Source organism: Platalea leucorodia, assembly GCF_965183815.1.
Source record: "Platalea leucorodia genome assembly, chromosome: 7".
In the NCBI taxonomy this organism is placed as follows: Eukaryota; Metazoa; Chordata; class Aves; order Pelecaniformes; family Threskiornithidae; genus Platalea; species Platalea leucorodia.
The window spans coordinates 25,369,413-25,393,202 of record NC_138829.1 but is presented as its reverse complement, the minus strand read 5'-3'; the positions used below and the strand labels follow the sequence as shown (position 1 = coordinate 25,393,202).

General features: G+C 55.7%; 1 protein-coding gene across 1 annotated transcript; it reads right to left on the bottom strand.

Moving 5' to 3' along the window:
• Positions 1-1,062: 1,062 nt before the first annotated feature.
• Positions 1,063-19,414, bottom strand: ISM2 (isthmin 2; the record flags this gene model as incomplete). Its single annotated transcript, XM_082317426.1, has 6 exons — positions 1,063-1,580; positions 2,103-2,180; positions 2,701-2,841; positions 3,479-3,842; positions 4,339-4,599; positions 19,277-19,414. 6 exons carry the CDS (start codon positions 19,412-19,414, stop codon positions 1,063-1,065), a joined length of 1,500 nt encoding a protein of 499 aa, XP_082173552.1.
• Between the last annotated feature and the right edge of the window lie 4,376 nt (positions 19,415-23,790).

Below are 23,790 nucleotides of genomic sequence, written 5' to 3'. Positions count from 1 at the left end.
TAGGTGCTCTCAGCGGCGCCTGACTTGTTCCCATCCCCATGGAGAACGGCTCTGTGCTTTTTGCTCCTTTCCAGCAATGGCATGAGCGGTGGCCCAGCTGCCTCCTGCCCCCCACAGGGCTGTGGGTGGGAAACACAGGACTTTCTGCTGGGCCATGTCACGGGCGCTCCCGAGCACTGAAACCTGCCGGGGGGCTGCGGGGGAGCGGAGGCATGGAGGCAGGCTGGTGGTGGGACCTGCATGGGTGCTGCCACCCCGCTCCCCCAAGCACTGAGGCAGAGGGGCTGAAACGCACACCGATGGTGTCCCCCCCGTGCTTACCTCTTCTGAGGTCCACCCACGTCTGGCTTCGGCACCCAGTGGTCCCTTTCGCAGCGGAAACTGCAGTGGCAAGGCAGTCCTGCCAAGGGAGCCCAGGCAGCCAGTCTCCTCCCGCCCCACACACTCCCCGGACCCGCGAAGCCCTGCTAAGCCTCTCCCTGCTCCTTCCCAACCACGCACGCAAAAACCCGAGGAGAGGGGAGGCCCTGCTCTGTACGCATGGCGGGGACAGCCCTGCCCCTCCCTAGAAGGACTCACCCCCAGTTTCAGAAGTAGACGAGCATATGCCAGGGCAGGTGTACAGGCAAGAGCAGGCAGCTCTGCCTGCAGCAGGCCAGGTCCTCAGATCCAGTGTGAAGCCAGCAGGAGCCGAGGCCACTTCACCCTCCAGACGCTCAGCTTTCAGGTTGCATTGAAAGATTGTAGAGAATAAAAGCAGATGGGAGCAGCCCCCGTTCCCTTTACGCCTCCCATCCCCTGCGGCTCCCCGTGTGCCAGCCCAGGCACCCTGGGGTGCGGGACCGCCCCGGGTGGCACGGCAGGGATTGCGCCGCGATAACCTCCAGCGCCCTCGGAAATCCGAGGGGGCCGAGGTGCCCCTCTGATGGGACAAGACGGACGGCGCATCCTCTCCACTCTGCCCGACGCCAGCAAGGAGCCTGTGAGCAGAGCCGGGGCTTCACCAGGCTGGGCCGGGGTGGGAGCCGGTGGTGGCCATGGCTCCTCTGAGCGTGGCTGTGGCTAGTACTCCTTGGCCTCCTGCAGCTGGGAGAGGTACTCCTCCTCGGCGGGGTTGTCAGCACACTGTCGCCCGTTGTTGGGGGGCCGGACGGCGTGGTAGCGGCTCCAGTCTCCCTTGCAGAGGATCCAGGGCAGCATGTCCACCTTGTAGTGCAGCTCTGGGGAGAACTCAGTGCTGATGAGGTTGGGGACACCGGCCCCCTTGCCACGGGTGATGAGGCGGGTGTGCTCATCGTAGCAGCAGTGCTGGGCAGCCAGGGTGGTGCTGTCGAGGGAGAGCATGGAACGCAGGCAGAAGCGCGCCGTCGGCTTGTAGATGTCCAGGCGCTCCTTGGGGCCACTGGCGTCCCGCCATCGGAAGCTCTTGCCCTGCTGCTCATCCTGCAGGTTGACGGCACTGTAGACGGCCTCCAGCGGGTAGGAGCAGGGGCAGCTGGGCAGGTCCGTCAGCACCTTGCTCAGGTACTTGGTGAGGAAGTCGCTTTTGCAGTTCAGCCACTTCTCACAGCTGTCCACCTCTGCGGGGAGGGCACCGAAAGGGTGAGGGCACGCGCAGTCCGCACCCCACTTTACCCAGCTGCCATTTGCCCATGGCCTCACCAGAACCACCAGCAGAACCTGCAACCACCAGGCAGGAGCAGCCAGGCTCCTGGGACGAGCTGGAGCCAAGCTCCATCCCCAAGGCAGTGACAGAGGGGAGGGGTTTCGTGCTGGGGCAGAGCTGTCCCTTGCAGGGGCTCTGCCCAGAGCAGCCATCGCTACAGGGGCCGGGCTGGCAGCATCCCCCCATGGGAGAAGACACACGGCAGGCTGGCCTCGGCCACTGCACCATAAAGCAGGACCGTGTTGTACCAGGGCTGTAGGAGGAACTGGGTTTCCCAGCATGACTGCTGAAGCCTGCACGTGGCAGTGGTTTGGGTGACTTAGGTCTGGACACCAGATGCGGGAGTCCTTGGCAGAGCCCTCCCCACCAGCCAGCTACACCCCCTGTGGGGTCTGGCACTGAAGCCCCCCAGAGCAAGGCAGAAGCAGAGGCTGACCTGAGTTGAACAGCTCTGTGGTGTTGTCGCTTTTGAAAGGCGTCTCCTCTGTGGGGAAGACCATTTCCCCCTCTGCTCCTTGAGAGGGGGAAAAAAAAAAAACCCAAAGAGCCAAGTTGAACACCAGGAGGAGTGGTGGGGTTTTTTCCTCTGTAAGGGCACCAGACACCATCCATCTTCCACCCCCTCTCCCGCCACTGCTTTGGTGACAGGGCCCTGTGCCTGGAAGGAAGGGCCAGGAACAAGACACGCAGGACAGACCCACCCAAGGTTGTGAGTTATGCAAATCCCAGTGGATGGAGCCACCTCTCAGTATGCCACAGGAGAGGATTTCAAGCTCCTAGTGTGAGAGGTGCAAGGAGTCACACAGAGAGCTGGATGCCAGCTCCACCATCCTTGGGCATCATGTAACTGCCTGGGGAGCCATGAAGCCTCATCAGAGCTTCTTCGTGGAAACAAACCCCCATGGTCATTAGCCCAGCTCACATTAAACATAACTAGTTCTTGAAGCATGAGCAATGCCCAGCCCACAGCGGTGGGGGACCAGCCCACATTGGGGTCAGACAGTGCCCAAGCACTGGTATGGCCGAGGGCTCACCAGGGCAGCGTGGCAGGTCACAGGTCCTCGACTCTGTTGCTGTGCAGGCGTAGCCACAGGACCGGGTCCTCTTCTGGTTGCCACTGCCACAGGTGGTGCTGCAAGGGGACCACGGGCTCCACTCCTCCTCATCTTCATAGTCTGCATGGCAGGGGAGAGGCAAAGAGCAGTGGACCTCGGTGAAGCCTCAGCAGGAGGGGAGCCAGCAGCCACCAGGGACCTCCCTCAGCTCTGCCCTGTCCCTGGGATGTCCTTTACAGGGATGCAGGGCCAGCACTGCCTGGGGCACACGGAGGTGCCCAGCCACATGATGCCAAAGGCCCACCCTATCCTTGCTGGCAACCCCAGGGAAGCAGCCCCCGAGCAAAGGCTCTTGTTCTCACAGCTTTGCTCATGGTCGTACTGACCCAGACAGGCATCGCTGCCCATCCCCATCCTCACTGAACCTGCCCAACGCACTGGCCATGATGCTGAAGCATCACACGCTAGCGTTCTCATCTGAGCATGCCTTCACGAGAGTCCATGCTCCAGTCTGATTACATGCAAGGGCAATTCCTGCTGGGATGCTGGTGTGTCTGACTGCTGGCAGTGCCAGCTGGGTGCTGGCCTTACTCCTCAGCGTGCTTGTTTATTTTTTAAGTAGGAGCTGAGCACCAGCATACTGTGATCCCCGGTGCAGGGCTGCTCCCCCTGCAGCAAGGCAGGGCTGCGGGTCAGGCAGGGCAGGGGAGGGCAGTGCCGGTCTGCAGGGCAGCTGCGCACACCCAAGAGGACTCACCGTAATTATATTTTTCCTTAAAGATCCAGTTCTTCTGCCCGGACCACCGCTGGTCCCAGTCACCTCCCACTCCACTGAGCATGGACTCCTCCTCCTCATACTCTGCTGTGTAATCTTCCTCCTCCTCTTCCTCTTCCTCCTCCCTGTCCCCTACATCCAGGCTATCATCCTCTTCTTCCTCCTCCTCCTCCTCCTCCTCCTCCTCCTCCTCCTCAGCAGGGTCAGTGTATTCCCAAAAGAGGGGCCAGAAGAGGTCCTTGTGGGACAACCACTCAGAGGACGTCAGGGACCAGTCATTGCTTGTCTCCTTCAACAAGTCCATTTCGATCTCGGCCTGAGGATCATCCACAACTTCGATGGTCACCTGGAGGCCAGATATGAGGCAGTGCAGTGAGCCAGGGCACAGCCCTGGGACAGACCTACCAGCCCATGCACTGGTTCCCAGTCTGAGAGGCCAGAGGTGCTTTGGGCTACAGGACCATGCGATAAGCGCAAGAGGTCTTGCCTCAACCGGAGGGACTGAGCAGGGGCAGAGTGGGAACTGCAGCGGGGCTGGTGGTCACCCACAGGGACCAACACCACACTCGGAAACTGAGGTCACCCCTATAGGAGCATTTGCTCCTGCTCTATGGGGAGGGGCTGGCGGGGGGAGGGCAGGGAAAAGGCCATGAACAAATTCCTCTGCCAAGGAGCTTGTCTGTGCCAGCTATTTGTAGCTGGTAGTTACCAAGAAGACAGATGGCAGTGGCCACATGGACCCTGCTCATGAGATCTTTCCTCTTAGGGAACAAATTGAGGCGGAGGAGCACATGTGGCACTCAGCCGCATCCCCCTGTGACCCACCCAGACCTGCTCCCCACCTGGATGTTGGGGTTCTGGGCGCTCAGGTCCACGTTGGCCAGCCCCGGCAAGCTCTGCAGGTCCAGCACGAAGGGCAGGCTCTCCTCCCGGCCAGCACTGCTGGGCTGGGGCACTGCCGGGCTCCTGGCAGCTTGTTGAGCCACCCCACGGCGCCTGTGCCGCCGCGGGCCAGCCTGCCCGCTCCGCCTCAGCCCCCGCACCTTGCTTGATGGTGGCAGCTCCTCGTCCCCTGCCGAATGGGGGTCGGATGAGGCAGAGACCTGGAGAGGGAAGAGGTGGTGAGGCCATCTCCCGAGGGTGGCTGTGCAGAGAGCAAACCGCTGCCCAGCAAAGAGGGATCTGGTCTCCTGCAATAAACAGTTCCTCCACCCCATCTTATTGCAGCATCAGGGCATCAATTAACATGTTGATTAATCAAGTTAATACCCAGTGGCCTGTGCTGGCTCAGCCCCACTGCACCTAAACAACCTACATGTCTACTCAGGGTGGTGCTTCCCATCCCTGCGACCACCCTCTCTGCACCCCTCTGCTGTCCGATTGCCCATCTTGCCTGTTTTTCTGCTTCTCACTCTCCTTTTTTGGCCATCACTTGATCCCTGGAGATGGGTAACAGCAAGGGCTGCTTCTGGTCACAGAGTTACCAGAGCTCACATTTAATAATTTTATATATTTATATAAAAAGTTTATAATGATGGCTTTATGACAAAGGGGAAAACCTCACATAAATTGTTCTGTGGTGTCAGTATTAGGGCAGACGACTTCAAGCAACACAGGTTTAATTGACATTTTGGATGCTGCCCAAAGGCTACCACAAAGAGGGAAAGAAACTGCTGGCAGATATAACCCAGCTACCTTTATCTCCTTGGGAAAGGGAAGATGCCCAGCCAAACAGGACAACAAAACTTACCTGCCAGTGCCGCCAATGGCTCTAACCGCTGCTGCGGTGGCACGTGGCCCTTCGCCACCAGCCCTGCCCAGGAGGCGCAGGGGGAGTGGGCAGGGAGCCTCGCTGGGGCAGCAGCGCCGGCTGGCCGGGGGCACTGGGAGGCGGACAGCGAACCCTGCCAAATGGCCGGGCTTGCGCCGAGTTCCCACGTTCCTCGTCCCCGCGCTCGGCGCGCGCCGGCTTGAAAAAGCACGAGTCAAAGGGCCAGCAAGCTCCAGTGCGCCCGAGAAACTGGAGATGGGAACAACTGGCAAAGCCCCCCCGCAGCACGGGCCATCCCCGGGAAGGTCTGCGGGGCCCCGCAGCTCGAGGCTGGGAGTGGAGGTGCCCGAACCCCCAGCATCTCCACCAGTGGCTGCCTATTTCTGGCTGCCCAGCTGAAACCCCCTTTTGTTCCCAAGCTCTCGCCCTTTGCGCCAGCCCAGCCGAGAGCTGTGGGATTAACGAAGAGAGCGGCGTGCCCCCTCCCCACGGGGGGGACGCAGAGAGGCATTTCTACCTGCAATTAGAGCCAGATGGTTTGGGGAAGGACTCCCTTCCCTTTCATCCTGATCACTGGAGCACTTCAAAGGCAGCTGGAGCCTGGCCAGGCTCTCATGAGCGCACACAGCCTGTCCCCAGCCCTGTGCCCACACATCAAAGCCCGCGACCCCCCCGTCCCCAGGGGAGGGAAGAGAGCAGCAGGGATGCTGCTGGTCCCTTGGCTGCTGCCCAGAGCAGGCTGGACGCAGGGAAGGGCCGGTGACAGACTTCACCAGATGGGCCCGGAGGGGAGAGGGCTGTGGGGAGGAGGGAGCCTGGGCTGCCCGGAGGGCTCCCGTGGCACTGCTGGCAGCAAACGTGGGCACAGACAGACCCCTCTGCCCCCACCTTCCCCTCCCATCTCCCTCTGCCCCTGTCCAAAACCACAAGGGTTTTGGGAAGGACCCATGGGAAGGATGCCTGGCTCTGCCCCAGCCTGTCTCCCAGTGCCTCAGCACCTCACCGGGTCTCCTCTTGTGCCCAGGGACTCCCTGGTAGGGAGCAAGGAGGAGCCCAGGTGGAGCAGAAACAGCAAGGGGTGCCGAGCAGGCAAACCTGGCCGTGTCCCGGTGCTGGCCGCATGACACGGCCCACCGGTGCTGGGTTTGCTGCCAGCTGCGTGTGCCCAGTGCAACCCCTGCATAAGGGGCAGCCAACAGCCCTGCAAGGCTGGTGCCCCTGCCTAATTTTGCAATGAGCTTATCGGGGCTGGGTAAGCTCATTTCACAGACAACCCAAATTTAATACACATGGAAAGCGAGGTCTCCTGTATCAACAAGATCAGAGCTCACCCAAGGATATCAGAGCAAGCGAGCCAGGAACAGACTCCACATCTCCAAACTTACACTCAGTGCCTAATTCAGATTTTATGCCCAAACAAGCTCAAGAAATTCAGAGTACTGTTCCCACAGGGAAAATGTAAAACTGCCCCAGGGGAACTGGCTGTAAGAGTGTCGCAGGGCAAAGAAAGCTTCCCTCAGCTCCCAAGTCCTCCAGAGGCACAAAGACCTTGGGGGTGTCTGCCCTGGATGGCCCAGAGTCCTTCAGCGACAGTCACTGCACGGTAACACCCAACCCTTCCCTCCTGCTAACGTTTGCATTGCTCCAAGGCTTCGCTGGGTTAAAATTTGTCCCTGCATCAGAAGATGTCCCTCTTGAGCAAGGTCCTGCTCAGTGCCCTGCCCCAGCCCATCAAGCCATGGATTTTTAGCAAGGTCCTACAAGGCCCAGTGATCCTCCAGGTCAGAGCATCCATGGCACCATGATCCTGACAGGCAGATGTGTTTTCTCCATGGTGCCAAGGGGCTCCTGCCAGCCACGCAGGCAGCTGCCCTTGAGGGTTGCACTCCTGCCACGCGACACCCACCCTCTCCTCTGCCCTGCCTAGGGAACAGCTGGATAAAGCCATCAAGCCTGGAGCTAAGCCACTGCAGTGCATCAGCTAAGGGAAGGGAAGAGCTGGGCTGTCCAGAGTGAAAACTCTACTCTCCTGCTCTCCATGGAGCACAGGAGAAAGGCTGCAAACCGTCGCAGAGCCGGTTGGCAGCAGCTCCCTTCTCCTTCTGCCACCGGGGAAGGACACGTGCCACCATGCCGCAGAAGCAGAGAGCGCAGTGCTGGGAAGCCATCAGTATCTCGCAGCCGAGCTCCAGCCTTCTCCTGTGACCAGCCAGTACCAAGCAAAGGAAAAAGCCAACGGGGGAATTGCTGCAGCTCCTCCTGCGTACACTTGGGATATTTTGCCTGGCTGCAAGGCAGGAACCAGTCAGAAACTCTGGGGCAGCACTCGGGAAAGAGCATGCACTTTCTGTTTGTGAAGACCATGTTTAGACTGAAGGCTGTAAGCAGGATCACACGCACCGCCCTACCAGCCCAGGAGCCCTTCCCACACAGTCCAGGCTCTCCCATGTGTAGGACTGACTATCTAAACACCTTGGGGCACAAACTCAGCAAAGATATTAGGGAGGGGAAGGAACTTGTCAGCAATTCACCCCAGTGTCATGCCTACTTTGTACATAACACAGGCGACAGGCTGTATAGAAAAGGTGCGGAGAGAGGCCACACATCATTTCTCTAGAGACTAAAGGCTGATATTTTCCCATTTCTAGTCCATATACTTCTATTAAAATTGCTTGGAAATCTGAAGATGGCAAAGAGAGCAGCCGGAAAACCATTTCAAGGGATGCAAAGACTTTTCCAGTGAAAGGACTTGTACAGTTCCATTTGTTTGACATGTTAAAAAGAGAAAGCAATGACTTGATTTCCAGTTCTTCAAGGCAATAATCCATCAGGCACCAGAGACTCTCTAATCCAGAACAGAAACACATAATAGGAACAAACATGTCCGAGTCAAAGCCAGACAAATGGATCATGCTTTTAACGCTGGAGGTGATTAACCACAAGAACAAGCTAACAAGGAAAGTGGCAATATCTCTTGTGGAGACAGTCAAGCCCATGTCATGGGCTCAACACATACGTACCGCATCTGTGTGAGGGAAGAAAGTCAAGGATCCATTGATGATTTCTTCTGGTCTTAAAATCTGCAATTTTGCTATAAACTTCTCTAAGACTCTGAACTAAACTTGGGTTAAGAAAGCAAATGACCGATGTTCGTGTGCTGCAGCTTTTACATAAAAATGATGAGAGATGTGACATCTCAGATCCTACAGCAGTTTAAAACCTGAAAACATCAACAGACTAGTCCCTGTGCTGTACTGCCCTTTGGCAACCAGGGACACCACTATGCTGCCACCACAACCACAGGTACTTGTCCCTTCAGCGCGTTCCTCAGCATCTCTGTAGGCACTGCAAGCTGCCAGTGAACCCACCAGCAGTGCTCTTTGTAACTACACACCTTGCTGAGCAGAGCTGCTGTTCATCACGGCGTTAAACCCAAGCTAAGTACACTTGAGATAGCTCCCCAGGGAGCGAAGCACTGCTGGAGACTGTGCATCAGTGGCACTCCCGGAGCAAGCGAGTCCCCGGCATAGGAGCAGCTCAGAGGATGCAGCTTCCACCCACGCCTATCCCAAGCCAATTAGCGAGCGCATAAACTCATTCAGCTTGAACCAAAGAAACCTGTGCACATGGGAGTCAGATCAGAGGCAACGTTCAGGCTGTGCTTTGGGCTTGTTAACACTGCAGTGAAGAAAATGACGTATTTGCTAAAGGCCGGTATCTCACTGGGCTATAATTACAAGGAATGGGGGTTTTTGTTGCTTAATCATTGCTGGTAGTGTTAGGTTTCCTTTGAACAGTTTTACCACGCTGTACTGCAACAAGAACCCACCAGAAGAACTATTGATCTTTTCCTGAATAGAGCTGAGTCTACACAAGCATCTTCCTACTCTTTCTCCCAAGCTCTCTCCAACATTATTTTAAAATCTGTCCTGAAGTTTGCTGCAAACTTGCCCACTTATGAATTAGCCAAGCACAAAACAGAAATCAGAACATTTTAAAAATTTTTTTACCATAAAGCTCTTCCTTTCATATTCACCTAAATGAGCTACAAAGATCTGAAGAAAGCTTTCCAAAAAAACTTACCTTTGGACTGAAACAGGGCAGGAACAACTCCAGAGCAGTGTTTTATTATAAAGCTATGGAAGCAGAGGGACTCTGGCTGGTTGTTTCAGAAGGAAGCCCAGCCTGTCTGGGGGCAGCTCTGGGGCTGCAGTTCGCAGAAAGGCTCAGGACAGTTTTTGCTGGTGGAAGTGGGAAAAAGGGGAGGTTTTTCCAGTGCTAACAAGTCATACTATTAAGTTTCTTTAAAATAAAGGAAGGTTGAACAGCAGGGTAATCAACAGGAACAAATGCAGCATGCCATGCTGCATCCCTCCCATAGTGCTGGGCATGCTCTCTCCTTGATGACCCCACCACAGACACTGCTCAAAGAAAGGGCTTTTTTAGCCCAGCAGGCTGGGACCGCCTCCGCCTCCTGAGGGCTGTAGTTTCATCCTTCTGGCTCATAACCCATCCACTGGCACAGTCTTTCAGCCAGATGGAAGATCCATCACATCAGGCAAGTGACCTCTGCTACCCGTCAGCTCATCACCCACTTCACGGATTTCCCAGAACTGTGCCAAAGCACAGTGTGCTTCCAGAGGTGTCAAGAGCTGGGTGGGTACCTAGGAGAAAACCGGGAAGGTGAAGATGCCACCCAGTCCCTGTTACTGTCTGTAAGACCTTCCGAGCCACAATCCCAACAATCAGGCACAACACCTTTAGACTTACAGGCAGGTGGTTTAGCAGGAGCCATCACTCAAGGTTTTGATAGGTGAGCTCTGGAAGATCTGCGAGAGCAGGACCATGATCACCCAACTGCTCTACTCACTGGTCCACCTCAGGATCAACTCGCACTTGAGTGCTGTTTTTGTTTTTGTTTTTAAATAAAGACACAAGCATCTCCCTTTAGGTTTTGGGAGAGCTCTGCAAGTGCTCGTGGAACAGACAAGGCACTTGGTTATCACGCTTGTGTGGGCAGATCCTGTTTATGACAGACCAGCAGGAGCCGGCAGCAAACTGTGGGCTCTGCAGATAATTATTACGCCCTCATGATTATAATTTTCATGCAGTTATCAAAATACTTTAGATCATATGGAATGACTCTTTTCTAACTACCTTCATCACAACTGTCTTGAGTAAGGAGCTGCAGGAGGAAGTATCAAAGGCTTCCTCATGTCTCATTTATTTTCATGTCTCACATTTATTTTCATGTCTCAATTGCGACAACTGTAATCTCGAAACTCTTTCCAAGGTCAATGTGACTCGGTTGCCCCTGAGGCAGAGCCAGCCCTGGAGCAGAAGACACCACAGCACAGAGAAGCCGCAGCATGCAGCACTGCAAGGAGCAAGGACACAGCATAGTTGACTTTGTGCAAGGCTGAAAATGGGGCAGTTGGCCAGGCTGCTGTCAGCGCTCCTCACTGCGCATCCCCGTCGGCACAGCCCGGCCCCTCTCACCGCAGCCGGCTCTCCTGCGGGCGCACAGGTGAGTAACTTGCCCATGGCATCCTCAGCCAACTCCCCAGGTCACTCGTGACACAAGGAGGACAAGTAGGAGCCTGGTGGCTTTCCACCTCTCGCCAGGCTTGGCTGTTGCCCTCCTCAGTGTCACATGCAGGTGCTTCTTTGCCGTAAATATTTTCTCCCTCTTTAACACTAAGACAAATGCTTTAAAATCCCCATTTTGCAGACACAGAAAATGACCTGCCCCAGGTCACTCAGGTAGCCTGTGGCAAGGCCAGGAATAGATGCAGGTCTCCCACATCGTACTTGGAGAAGGCTCTCAGGAAGATCCACCACAGCTCAGTTTTTCCCTCCCCACCTGCCCTCCCAGAGGGACTGCCCTGCCTCCCACACAGATGAACCACAAAGGCCTTGCAGTGGAGAAGCTGGGGCATCTGGTTAGCACCACTGACATGTCCCAGCACAGCAGCTGGGGCTGTCCTCGCACTGGAGACTCTGCCCAAGTGCACAGGTCCAAGGGCCGACCCTTGACAGGTGGTGCCAGCTGCGAAGAGCCCAGCTGGTGGCAAGGCACCCTTACCTGAGGAGGAAGGTACCCCTGAGACCTCCGCTGCAGCCAGGCCAGCTGGGAGCTGCTCAGATAGAGCACAGCAGTGGGTACGGGAGCAGAGCCCCTGCAGGGACTGGGGAGTCCCCCAGGGAGGTGAACAGACACACATCCATACCCTCTGGTGCTCTCTGGCAAATGCTCCTGCTAGGGCACATGTTTTCTGTTAAAATAGTTGAGCTGTAATACATATAAGCTCTTAATGCATCAGACTGAGTTGCTGTTAACTTGTTCCAGCTCTAAACCCCATGTGCTTCAGTAACCATTAACTTGTTCCAGCTAATGATCCACATTTGTTAGCCTGCACACCATAACCCTCTGACTGCTCCAGCTGCTGCTTCCTTCCCTGCCACAGCCCAGGCAAAACTGCAAAAGGAAAAACACCACGAATATAGCAAAGCAAGTGCAGAAACTGGGGGGACCAGACCAATGCCAGCCTCCCCCTGCCCCCCCAGCCTGCTAGAAGAGGTTGCAGTGTGGGGGGACACAGCGCAGGCAGGAGCGCAGGGGGCACTCGCTCCCCTTGCCCCACGCAGGGTGCACAGGCTGCCACCGCCATGCAGGCAGCAGGGCAGGGAAGGCAGCCAACCAAACAGATGCAAATCCATTGGGGATCCCTTCAACAACAGACAAAATGGGCACCTGAGCTGGACTCGGAGCATCTCCATGCCCTGTACGGGAAGGGATCCAGGCAGGGATGCTGCATCTCGGCTTCCCAAAGGGGCAAAGCTGAGGTGACTCCCAGCCAGCAGCCCCTGCCCCAGGTGCTTGGCTGCAGCTCCCCAGCCTGAGGGTGAGCTCGGCTCCCCTCCCCAGCTCAGTGGCAGGATTTAACAACTCTTGCAAGTCAGCATGGGGTGGAGAAAGGGTCTCGGGGTAGGGAAACCCTCCTCTCCAGCCCCAGTCTGTGTCGTTCATAACTCACTTGTTCATAAGCTTTCCCAGGACAGTCCCTGCTACTTCTAAGTGCCTCATCAAAAAATAATTACTTTTTTTTTTTCCCCACCAGATGGGAGCCTGAGGCTTGCAGGTCTGCAGAGGCAAGCCCAAAGTCAGAGGAAAGCTAGGGCACATCCAAATGGGGAGCCCCACTTCCCCAGCATCTTAGCCCCCAGCTGACCCCTCCTCTTCCCTTTGGCCTGTCACTTCCCAGTGGGACCTCAGCTGTAACCCTAGGACCAGTCCCCAGGGTGGGCACAGACGCTCAATAGCCAAGCTGTAACCCAGGTGTGGGGGGGGAGCCAAGCTGATCCTGAGATGCCCACAGCACCTCTGCACAGCCCTGCATCTCCTCCACTGGAGGTATGAGGGGGGGCACCCTACAGATGCTCTCTGCAGGAGAGAAGAACTAGATGCTCTCCTAAGGGGGATCTTCGATTTTTAAGGAGCAGCCAGCTTAACCATGTAATACAACCGCAGTGTCCCCGGAGGGGAAGGGGGCAGAGGGGGGAAGAGCAGACCTGAAGACATCTGTACAACACCCTGCCTCATGGGAGGTGCTGCATGGCATGGCACAGCTGGCCTCCCCTGGGATTCTGGCTGCTGCGGGAGCGGCTGCAGGTGGAGGGCAGGGAGGCAGCAGGAGGGACCATCAAAGCGGTGGGGAAGAGAGGACATCCCAGAGAGGTGAAGAGGTGCCAACCCTTTGCTGGTGGGGCACCTCCTGCAGGACCTCCCAGCCATCCTGCAAATACTATCCCCTCACCTGGTGAGCGCCTCGGAGCTCAGCTGCCAGGAAAGAGCCAGGGCTGGCTTGCTCTCCCCCAGCCTCAGGCTGCCGGGGCTGGGATGGAGGACGGCTCACCTGAAGGCCACTGTACCCATGCCATACGCCAGCCTCCGGCTACGTGATGAAGGCTCCCTTGGCTAGGGACACATTCCCAGCCCTGCCTCACATCCCAGGTCCTGAGTGCTAGATAAGGCCCCGGCAGACAGAGCCACCCAACAGCTCCTAATCCAAGATAAGCCCACGCCTCACCACCTTTTCCCTGCATGCACAGGCACTCCCTGGCCATCTGCAGCTGGGTCCCCACCTCGCGCCCATCCAGCGGCGCCGGGGACCAGCAGAAGGCAGCAATTTACTGCATTTTGTCCCCTTTGAAGCTGTATCCTTCCCCTGGAGAATAAACCAACCTGCAGCCCAGGAGGAGTCGGTGCCCTTCACGCCAAGAGCCACCTGGGACAGGTGGGTCACCATCTTTTTGGTGTCTTCATCTTGTAAGTACTGAGATGAAGTATATCTTATAACAGCTCCTCTGACAAGCCCCAGGAGTCCCTACACAGAGGGAACGTGCAGAAACTGAACTGCTTGGAAGCAATACTACGCAGGCTGAGTTTTACAGCTGGCCACGTAAAAGCATCCAACACCCCAATGAATGTTACCTGCAAAAATGGTCTAAAAAAAAAAAAAACCAAAAAAAGTTCTTGCACTTTTGCAAGCTTCTGTCTGAAACAGAAACATTTTCACACCGAAACATGGCTACAATCTCTTCCCTGCTTCTTGGCTACAAGCTCCAGTATTTTATACAAAACCCGAGCCTCTGGTGGACAACGTTTGCTTGGAGGAGCTGGACGGCATGGGCCACCTTGCTGTCATGACCATAGCTCAGACTGTCCTCAGGGTTCCCTATGGGAACTGTCCGGGCATCTTGTTTTGGGGATTATTCTGAGTGGAAGAATATTTATTGATACTATGAAAAACAGAAGATCGCTGGTTTGCGCTCCCTACCCCTAAGACACTGACAAGAGAAAAGCAGGAATTAATCCCCAGCACACTCCCTCCATCACCTTGCTGGGCTTGGAGGGACCATGGCTGGTGGCAGGATGAGTCCCCCAGCGTACCTGTCTCTAAGGAGAAGGTCTGCAAGAACCAGACACTTTTGGGAACCCAGAGAGAGGGCCGGGCAATGCCCCGTGGAGTGATTTATGCCTAATCTCTTCCCCTTACATGTGCCTTTTACAGGAACCCCTTTGATTGTGACAATGGGAAGGCAGCAGACCTATTTGTGCAGTGAAAAGGGAAGAAGCCCCCTTGTAGGGCAGCTTCCCTACGCCCGGCTCCTCTTTGTTTCTGCTCCTGCCTCAGCCCCAGGGTGGGAGGGTTTTCAACTGTGTTGACTAAGATAATTTGGCACTTCTCAAAAGGAAATTTGCTACAAAGGGCGAAGTACCTCCCTGCGCACAAAGAGCCCCTTTCAGAGCGGAAGGATGCTTCAGTGCACGTTTTGTACCCACAAATCCGACCTCCGCCAAGGACAAAGCCAGGGACAAGAACGCTTAATTGCTGAAGAAATGAAAAGGTAAAAAGCACATCCGCAGGCAAAATGACTCTGCTACTGACACAGCCCGCAGTGGCCGTGGGGAGCTGGCTGTGCAGGCAGCCGGCACCGACCCGGCCGCCCACTCGCACCCTGGCTGAGCCCTCCCAACAGGGCGGCAGCGCGGCGAGGTGCCCCCACGCAGGGCAGACATGGGTGACAACACAAGTTGGAGAGCCGCAGCAGGGCGAGATGGCTCTGGGGAAAGTGAGATCCTCTTCCCGGCCAGACAGCCCTGGGGGAGTCAGGAGGGAGCAAGAGCTGGGGGAGGCACACGGGAGGCTCCCGCAGACCTCCCTGCCTGCGCAGGCAGGAGCCACCCCCAGGGTCCTGCCAGCCCATCACCCCAGTGGTCTCCCCAGGCAGTGTGTCTAGGCTATGTTAGGGCTCCCAAATGACAGGGCTACCCCAACTTACAGTCTCCTGACAAACTCTACTCAAGGCCAGCCGATATTTTCCTTTAACGCTTTTTATCTAGTACAGCCACGCCGCATCACCTTGGAGGTCCTTTACTCTCCGCTTGCTGGTACCTCCGGCCAGGCATCACCTCACTGCTACACATTTAATTCTTAACCACTCCTCTGCACTCAGACTCCCTACGCACAGGGCAGGTTGATTTAAATCAAGACTGCTACCAATGATTTTTAATGAGCAAGCAAAACATCTTGGTGTAGATCTTCAGTTTTAAACGTAGTTTCCCACGGCTACTCTCGCTGCCTGATGCAACCAGTAAATAATACGTAGCGTTGTTATTAGTTTCCTTATGTCTCAGGGGCCAGGACCAATCATACCAGGTGCGGTACAAACCCACTGATTTGCAGCCAACTACGGCCCTTACGCTATGCTTGGTATTTCTTTCGTTGCCCTCCGTTATCTCTTATCGCAGATGCCAGATTTGCTTTGCTCACAGCCTCAGACCAAGGGAACTCCAACAGCAAGCTCCAGCCTGGATTCCCACCCTGCCCCTGTCCCAGCCCCGCAGTAACACCCCCGGGAGCCTCGGGGAGCTCGCTGACGTTGCTCTTGGCCCCCTCTCTCAGAGCAGTTCCCTCCTGTGTAGAAGCACCCACCAAGCCCACTGGAGCTGGGCGGGGCAGCTTGGACTCTCCATAAAACACTGCTGGCTTGCTCTGCCGCACCCCATCCCTGCTGGGACGCTCACTACCAATGCCCCCATCACTGTTACCACTGGTACTATTATTACCATGCACAGTAATTGAAGCAGTTGTGTTGGTTCACACAGATCTAATAACTTCCAACGTTTACATTTCTAGCATGTTAGAACTTTAGCTATTTTCTGTTTACTAGAAGACCACTAGAACCGATTGGTATCAGCCAGAAAGAATCCAAACATCTATTAACAATGCTCAAAGCCAATATTTTGAAATCCAGTGAGTTTATCAAAACATATTCTGCATTTAAACCCCCTGACTGCTTAATGCTCTGTTTATTTATGAAATGTGATGAGCTGTCCCTCGTCTCCACAAGGGACACAAGCTTTTCCAAGCAATTCAGTTACCCAAATTTGAAGAGCCACTGGTGTGGGTCAGCACTTGGAACTGCCACATTTCTGCCCATGCCAGAGTGTGATGCATCCAACCTGCAAAAGTGCTTCTAAAAGCCCTGCTGAACACCTGCCTGCTGCTTTGGAGCCCAGCTGCCTTCCCAAACATCATCAAAAAGCCTCCAAATGAGCAGGTATCTTCTCTCATTAGACTTAAGTCACAGTCCGGAAAGAAAGTATTCTGCCTTTTCAACTTCCAGTCAAATAGACTGAAGAAATAGAAAATATTCTCGCTGCATCTGTTGCTTATGCTGGGCTCAGTGTAACTCAGGCAAAGCTCTTCTGCACAGTATCACAGCTGAGAAAGTGTAAATGCAAGTGCTTGATCCTTCGGTAATGGCTGGAAGTAATGGATCCTGCCCGAGGTACAGGACTTTGGGACAAACCAATAAGGCTATTGCACAAAGATAAAGCATGTGTTCCCTCCATCCTTCCTGCAATTAGAAGACCTTCCAACTCAAAAGTTTACTGAAAACTTTAACGGTTTTAATTTTTCTAAATTATTTTAGTATAGAAGTGCAACTCTGAGGCTCAGCACAGCTTATAAAAATTCCCATTCAATTCTAAACGGAGGCAAAATGTTTGCTTTAAATAAGGATGTTAAATTAAAATAAGTCCAAGTTATGTAATTGTTTAATGGTTTTGATTGTCTATCTATCTGCTCTGCTCCATCATTTCTATTTTTCTCCTCCCGGCCCCCTTCATTCTGCCCACATCTGTAGGGCATTACCCATAGTGTAACCAATACTCCAGCTGTGGCTGCCCTGCTGCCATAGAGACAGGACCTATCAGCTCTGCAACAGGAACCATCTGTGCGTATGACCCAAAATCACTCTGGATTTTTTTTTTTTAACCACCATACTGCTGTGCTTGTGCTCTCCGCTTTAGTTCAAACAGCCGGGCATGACTACTCCAAATTCTCCCCCGCATGCACCAGAAAGAGAGGATTTCCGCCCAAAACGCAGCTAGAAGACACACGCCAATACCTACCGCTTTTTCCCTGCCGTGCGAACCGAGCGGCCAGTACCCCGCAGACGCAGGGTGTGCACGGGAGCACCGACAGACTCCCAGAGGAATCCATTCTTCATCTTCCTCCTTGCTCCTAACCCCCGCCCTCAAACCTTTGCCTACAAACTTCATGTATGTTTGTATTTCTGCGAGAACCAGAAGTCCCAGGGACAGAGGCTGCGCTGTGTAAGCGCCGTATGTGATCTTTGGCTGGCTGCACAACGCTCCCCATTCACAACCATTCACAAACTGGGACTGACAGCAGCGCGCCCCGCTTCCTGATGTATTTTGGACGCCGGATAAAAAAGAGCCTGAGGTCGCTCTGCAGTGTCCCATGGCCGGGACCTGCACAGCTTCCTAACATGCAGTTTGTCCCTATCCTATGCCCCCTGCCACAGGGCTGCAACACGTTCCTGGATTTCAAGCGTAAATCCCTACTCCCTCTGCAGCCGGAGCCCGAGCACGCTCTGCCTGGCGTTTGTCTGGCGAGTGAACCAGAATCTACGTCTACGCTTCAAGTTTCACAAGCAAAGTACAGCACCAACATGGTATTACCAGCACTGCAGCACGCAACATCTCCACCAGTCCTGTTTGCATCTGCTTGGTCCATGCTCCAGTCAAAACCATTACCAGGCTCAACTGGTGGTACTTGGCTGGACGCAGCCCGTGCCCTCTCTTGCCCGTTGGCCAGCCTTTCCGTGCGGCAGGTTCCTTCTTCACACTTGTTTGCTGGATTTCATGCTGGAATGGAGTTTAGTGCATCCGACAGGAGCTGCGGGCATGACTCCTCCACAGCTCAGCGCCGTGTTTTGGCAGTAACTAGCAGGAAGGTCTATTCCCATCCCTCGGCCAGTCTGACTGACACTGCAGATCAAACCTGCTGCTTCCCATACTGCTGTCTGTCGCCAGCAAGGGCTGAGCTCCTCTTACCCTGTCCCGCTCAACCTCCTCCTATCGCCACTTTTCCCACTTATTCCTTTCACCCCCTTTTAGAAGTAGCGTTCTTCAAAAGGATATTTTTTTAAACACAGCTCTGCTGCCTGAACCACTTTTTCTCCAGAGAACAGTTTCAAGACGGAAACAGCTTGTTTTAACCGTTCAGTTGTCTATCCTTATTCAAACACTTCTCCCTGCCCTCCTGGTAGTTTGTTTCTTCCCCGCTCCCCTCCTGGCATCCCCATCGGGTCCCACTGTTGGTTCCCCGCCTGACCCGGCCCTCGCTGCCTGCTGGTTTCCCCCTCCGCCACCGGCGCTCCGCAGCCGGCGCTGGCCGGGACCCGGCTCCCGGCGGGGCGAGGCGCAGCCCCGCGGCCTCCCCCCAGCCCGGGGCCCGAGGCCGCCCGCCCGGGGACGCTGCCGGGGCGCGGGCTGCCGGGACGAGGCCGGACCGTGACCACGCCGGGATCTGCCCCAGGGTCGCCCCAGCGGGAAGGAGAGATGGTGGCTGAAATCCGTCACCTCTTATTTTTGTAGCAGCGGAGTTTTGGAGTTCCTGGCAAGCCACCAGCCCTGCTGATGTTCCTGCCCGCCGGGTTGTGGCCAGGCCCCCCTCTCCTACGAAGGATGTTGCCCCCTGGAGGCAACGGATCTTCCCGGGCACTGAGTCACGGCGCGCGGCCCCGATCTCAAAGCACCTAAACCTGCCCCTCTCCTGCAGCCCCCGTGCAACGCAAAGACCTGAGGCTACCCGAAAATCCGGGAGGCCGGGAAAGGGCTCTGCGCCTCAGCAAGTGAAGAAACAGCCCAGAGGACGGGAGGCGCGGCACCCTGCTGCTCCCCGCTGCTGCTGCTTTGCCACCCGGGGCCCCGGGCGGCCTGGCGGCGGGGAGGCGTCTTGGATGCTGCTGCCTTCGGAGCTGCGCAGCCGCCTCCGGGGGAGCCGCGACGCCCGCCCAGGTGACCGCCTGCCCTCCTCGGCCTTCCCAGGCACGGGAGAGGGTGCGGAGGCTGAGGAGGGCTCGCCCCAGCACCCTCCCGGCTCTCCATCCTTCCCCAAAGGCTGCCTCACCTCCGCCAGCTTGGAGCTCCTCTCCTTCGGGCTGTTGCTGCGCTGTTTCCTGACGGGCAGCCCTCTCACCGCAGCCAGGAAAGTTGTCAGAAAGACGAAGCCGAGGATGAGCACGACTTTCCCTCTCATCAGAGGCATCTCTCCCTCGCTCCCGCCCCACCTCGCACGCCCAGGGCAGGCGGCCCGGCAGCAAATGCTACAAAACCCGTCCTTCCTCGAGAAAGCGAGAGGAGCAGGGAAAATTTAAAAGAAGAATAATATATAAAATGTCGCGGGCGGGAAGTGCGGTCCCCTGCGGGTGCGGGCAGGGGCCGGGGCCGGGGCAGGGGCCGCCGGCCCGGGCCGCTCCGCTCCCTCTGATCTCTCTTGCAGTCTGCCGAGCACGTTTCGGTGTCGCTGCTCCCCCGGGCTCGCCTGCCGGTGCCACTGATGCTGAAGGATAACTCTGAAAAGCTTCACAAGTGTGTGCGGGGAGGGGGGGGGAAGAGGGCTTCGCCTCCCCACCCCCCTTCCTAATCCTTTCGGCAATCTGATTTCTTTTCCTCCTCTTCTCCTCCCCCCGCCGAGTCACTCCCCGGTGCTGCCGCGGCTCTTCAGGCAACGCCGGGCACCGCAGGGCGGGCGGGCGGGCGCTCCCCGCCGCTCTCCAGGGCGAGGCTCCCTCTCGCCTGAAGCGCGGTCAAGCCCCTCCTGGGCGAGCGGCGCGGCAGCCGGCCCCGGCCCCGGCCCCGGCCCCGGCGCGCCCCTGCCCCGCTCGGGGGCTGCCGGCACTGCCGGACCTCCCCCCGCTCCCTCCGAGCGCTGCCCCCTCCGGGGCGCCGCCGGCCGCTCCTCCCCTCCCGGCAGCTGCATGGCCCGGGCGGCCGCGACCCCCGCTGCCCGGCGGTGCCCCGCGGGGCGCTGCCCCGCCGGCGGGCCCGGCCCGGCCCGGCCCGGGGCTCTTTGTTCCGCTCCCGGGCGGCGGCTCGCCGCGGCGGCGCCGGCCTTGCACAAGCCCCGCGGCACCGGGCGCTGCCCTCCGGGGGAGCCCCGCCGCAGCGCCGGGGCAGCGCCCTCCCGGCGAGGCGAGGCGAGGCGGGGCGGGGCGGCCGCGGGCTCCGGCGGCTGCGGCCCGGCCCGGCCGCATGAGGCGGGGGGGACGGAGGCGCCCTGGACGGAGGGGCGGGAGCCGGGCCGGGGCTGGGGGGGGCTCAGCCGCATCGGGGGTCGGAAGCCTCCCGGGAGAACAGCGTTGGTGCGCGGGGCCGGGCTCCGCTGGCACGGGCCGCCCCCCTCCCCTTTCCCGAGCGGGGGCCGCCCGGCCGGAGAGCGGGGCTGGGGCACCCCCGCCCCGGGGCCGGCCCGCGGCAGGCAGGAACGGGGCTCCGTGCTCCCCGGCCAAAGCTCCGGCTGTTGCCGAGCTGCGGGAGGGAGTTTCCATCGCTCAAAGTAAATCTTTATTCTTTGATCTGCTCTCTCCTGCGCCGGCAGCATCTTTTCTAGCCCCCAGAGCCCGTTGGAAATATGGTGTGGCTGTTTATTTGGGGTCTAGAGCATCTTTTCCAGGATCTCCACAGGCATTCATCAGCCTGTGAAGGAAGTTATTAGGGAAAGACACTGAAAGGAGGTTTTGCAGCCCACTGAGGAACAGTGCCACTGCTGGCGCAGACCCCATAAAGGGACACCTTGCAGGGAAAAACCAAAGTCTGACATTTCTACAGCAGCCTTAGCACAACCCTGTGAATCACCTGGGCCCATTTGTGCACCCACAGCTGAAAACAGGACCCGCACCTCCTTTTCAAATACCAACATCTGGTTTATGCCAACTTAGGGCTGAGATGAATGGAAGGAAATGTTTAAAACAAGGCACAGACCGCAAGACAGATGTGAGGTCAAGAATCCCATGCGAGATGGATCAAGAAGCCCTTTCAAACATCTCATTAGCAGCACGACAGCTGACAGCAGCCTGACACTCTCATGGCACCCAAGGGCAGCAGCCCGACTGCCGAGCGGAGCCAGCTTTACGTGGCTAGCACAGAGCTACGGCGGGCACTCGCTGGAGGAACAGCAGTAACCTCTGCAGACCTGCCTCTCCACAACAGAAGCAGCTTCACGAGACTGTGCATCAGGGCTGGTGCTGTACGGTGGACCAGAGGCTGATACGAAACAGCTAAGCGTCCATCTCACCTGCAAGGTTTCCTGGCTCTGGAGTCCAAGGCTAGACGGGGACACTGATGTACCTGAGCTCTCAAGCAGGCTATGGTTTTACCCAGCCATTCCAGTATGAAACTTGTGTGTTGTGGTTTTTTTGGGGGTGGTGGTGGAGGGATTGGGAAGGAAGGGGAAGAGGCTTTGGTCTCCCCAACAGGGGAAAAGCCTCATTAGCATTAAGGAAAAAAAAAAAAATCACAATATAGCATTTTTTTAAAGTCTTTATTATGCAGAACATAGAATATATTTGAATGGATTTTTTTCCCAAGCAGTTTTTCTCCAGTGTGTTTTTTTTTTTTAAAACATGCATTGTTACCTTTTTAAAGCCAATGTACCATCCATTTATCTTTTCCCTGCCCACAGAGCATCCAACTTCATGTTAATCCCAAGTGTAAAAAAAATTAGACATCTGCAATAAAATATTTTTGGGGGAGCCCATTTAAAAATTTTATCTAAAATGTCTTATCTACAAAAAAATCCAATATATATGTACATTATAGCAACACAGAGGCATAAGAATACAGTGCAATTTAAGACGAAATGCTGTGACTTGGTAATTCTGCCCAGGGCTTGTGGAAATGTGGGCCACCATTGGCTTTGGGGCTGCTAGCCTAAAGCCTCAGGCTCCAACGTTACTCTGATCTCTCTCAAACTGGTCTGAAGTTAATAACATTGGAAAGCTGGAGATGCATTTAGCTTAATATACCGTTAGGGGGTAGCAGAAATACTGTCTGAACAGGACGAAATTCGGAAAAAAAAAAAAATTTACAAGAGTCAGATGGTTTGGTGCATGTTTCACTTCGCCATGGGTATTTTTGGAACGGCACCAACCCTTGGCATATTCAAGTGAGACCTGTTCACCTACTGTTGAGGAAATTAATTTGCTAGCTGCCACTGCTTCTGAAGTCGCTGACCCTCTCAATAATTTTCCCACCTTCAGCAGCCCAAAAACAAGTTACGATGCTTGCTGCAAAGGAACATCGGCGCAGAGAGCTGCACTATTTTTGGTCTTCACACACGGACACATCTTCTGCTCCTTAAACAGCTGCTAGCCAGGGTCAAACACAAATTGAGTCGAACCTGTCTCTCCCAAGAAAACAGCGGTACATATTGCTTAACTAAGAGCACAGAGTAGTCTTCCACGGGTTAAAATCCACTGCATTCTTCAGTTTTAATTTCAATTCTTCATACCAAGAGTCACAGTTTAAGGCCTCCAACACACACCACAGTCATCACCTCCTTCACCCAGCCCCTTTTGGGGATGTAAACACAACAGCTCCAACATCTGCACCAAACGCTTCTCTTTTTAGTGAAAGATAAACAACACTTCACACAAACACTTCATGGTTGTGCTCTAGCTTTGCATCCAAATCCCTGAACAGGTGAACAACTGCAAGGCTGGGGATGTTTACAGGAATACAAGCCATCACAATGGCATCTGAGTTGTGTTTTTCTTCCCCCCCCTTCTTTCTTTTAAAACCATGTTCAAGTTACACAGGTCAAATGACTGGTGCTTTTCCCAAACAGTGGTCCAATGCCACTTGGGTGCCAGGTCCAGCGCCGAAGCCAGCGATGCACCTGCTGAGGGGTCATACCAGGCGCTCCCAGACAGCTCGGGGCTTCCCTAGTGCTAAAACAGAACAGACTGCAGGGACCTCAGATTGCTCTGCAGAAGGTGCCACCCACACGGATCCCAGCACGCTTGAGGCTTTCACAGGCCGAGTATAAAACCGCAAAAATAATATGTATAAATGTGTAACTTTTGACTGAGCATTGTATATTGGGATAAATCTCCACAAGTTTCCTTCTCTGCGATGCAGCAAGGGAGCTCATGCATAGCACTCCAGAGCCAATGCTGCAAGGTGTTCTCTTACATGAAATGGAGAGCTCATGCTCACGGCTTTCCTCCAACCTTTCCTATAATCTGTCTGAATGGATAAGATGGCTTCTGGAGAAGCAAACAGCTGTAAGCCAAATACTTTTCAGTGGTAAAGAAATTAAAATTTGCACAGGAGAGGAAGTATTTACTTGGTGTGGAAAAATCTGAGGAGTGTCCCTTTGGGCACTGAAAGCTGCATTCCTGTTTTAGGGATGCTGGTTCAAGTACACATGAAAGATCCCTGTACAGCTGAGAATAAGTGATGATTGACTGCCCCTTTTCCCCATCTCTGCTGTATCGGTCCTTCATCCACACAGCACAGGGCTGGGTCACTGATTTCATGGACACGCTTCCCTTTCCTGCTCTGTGTGAAGGGGCAGCTCTGGCAGCGGGTACCACTCCTGCCCTCTCAGAGGAAACAGAAAGGGGAGGATGGGTGATGCAA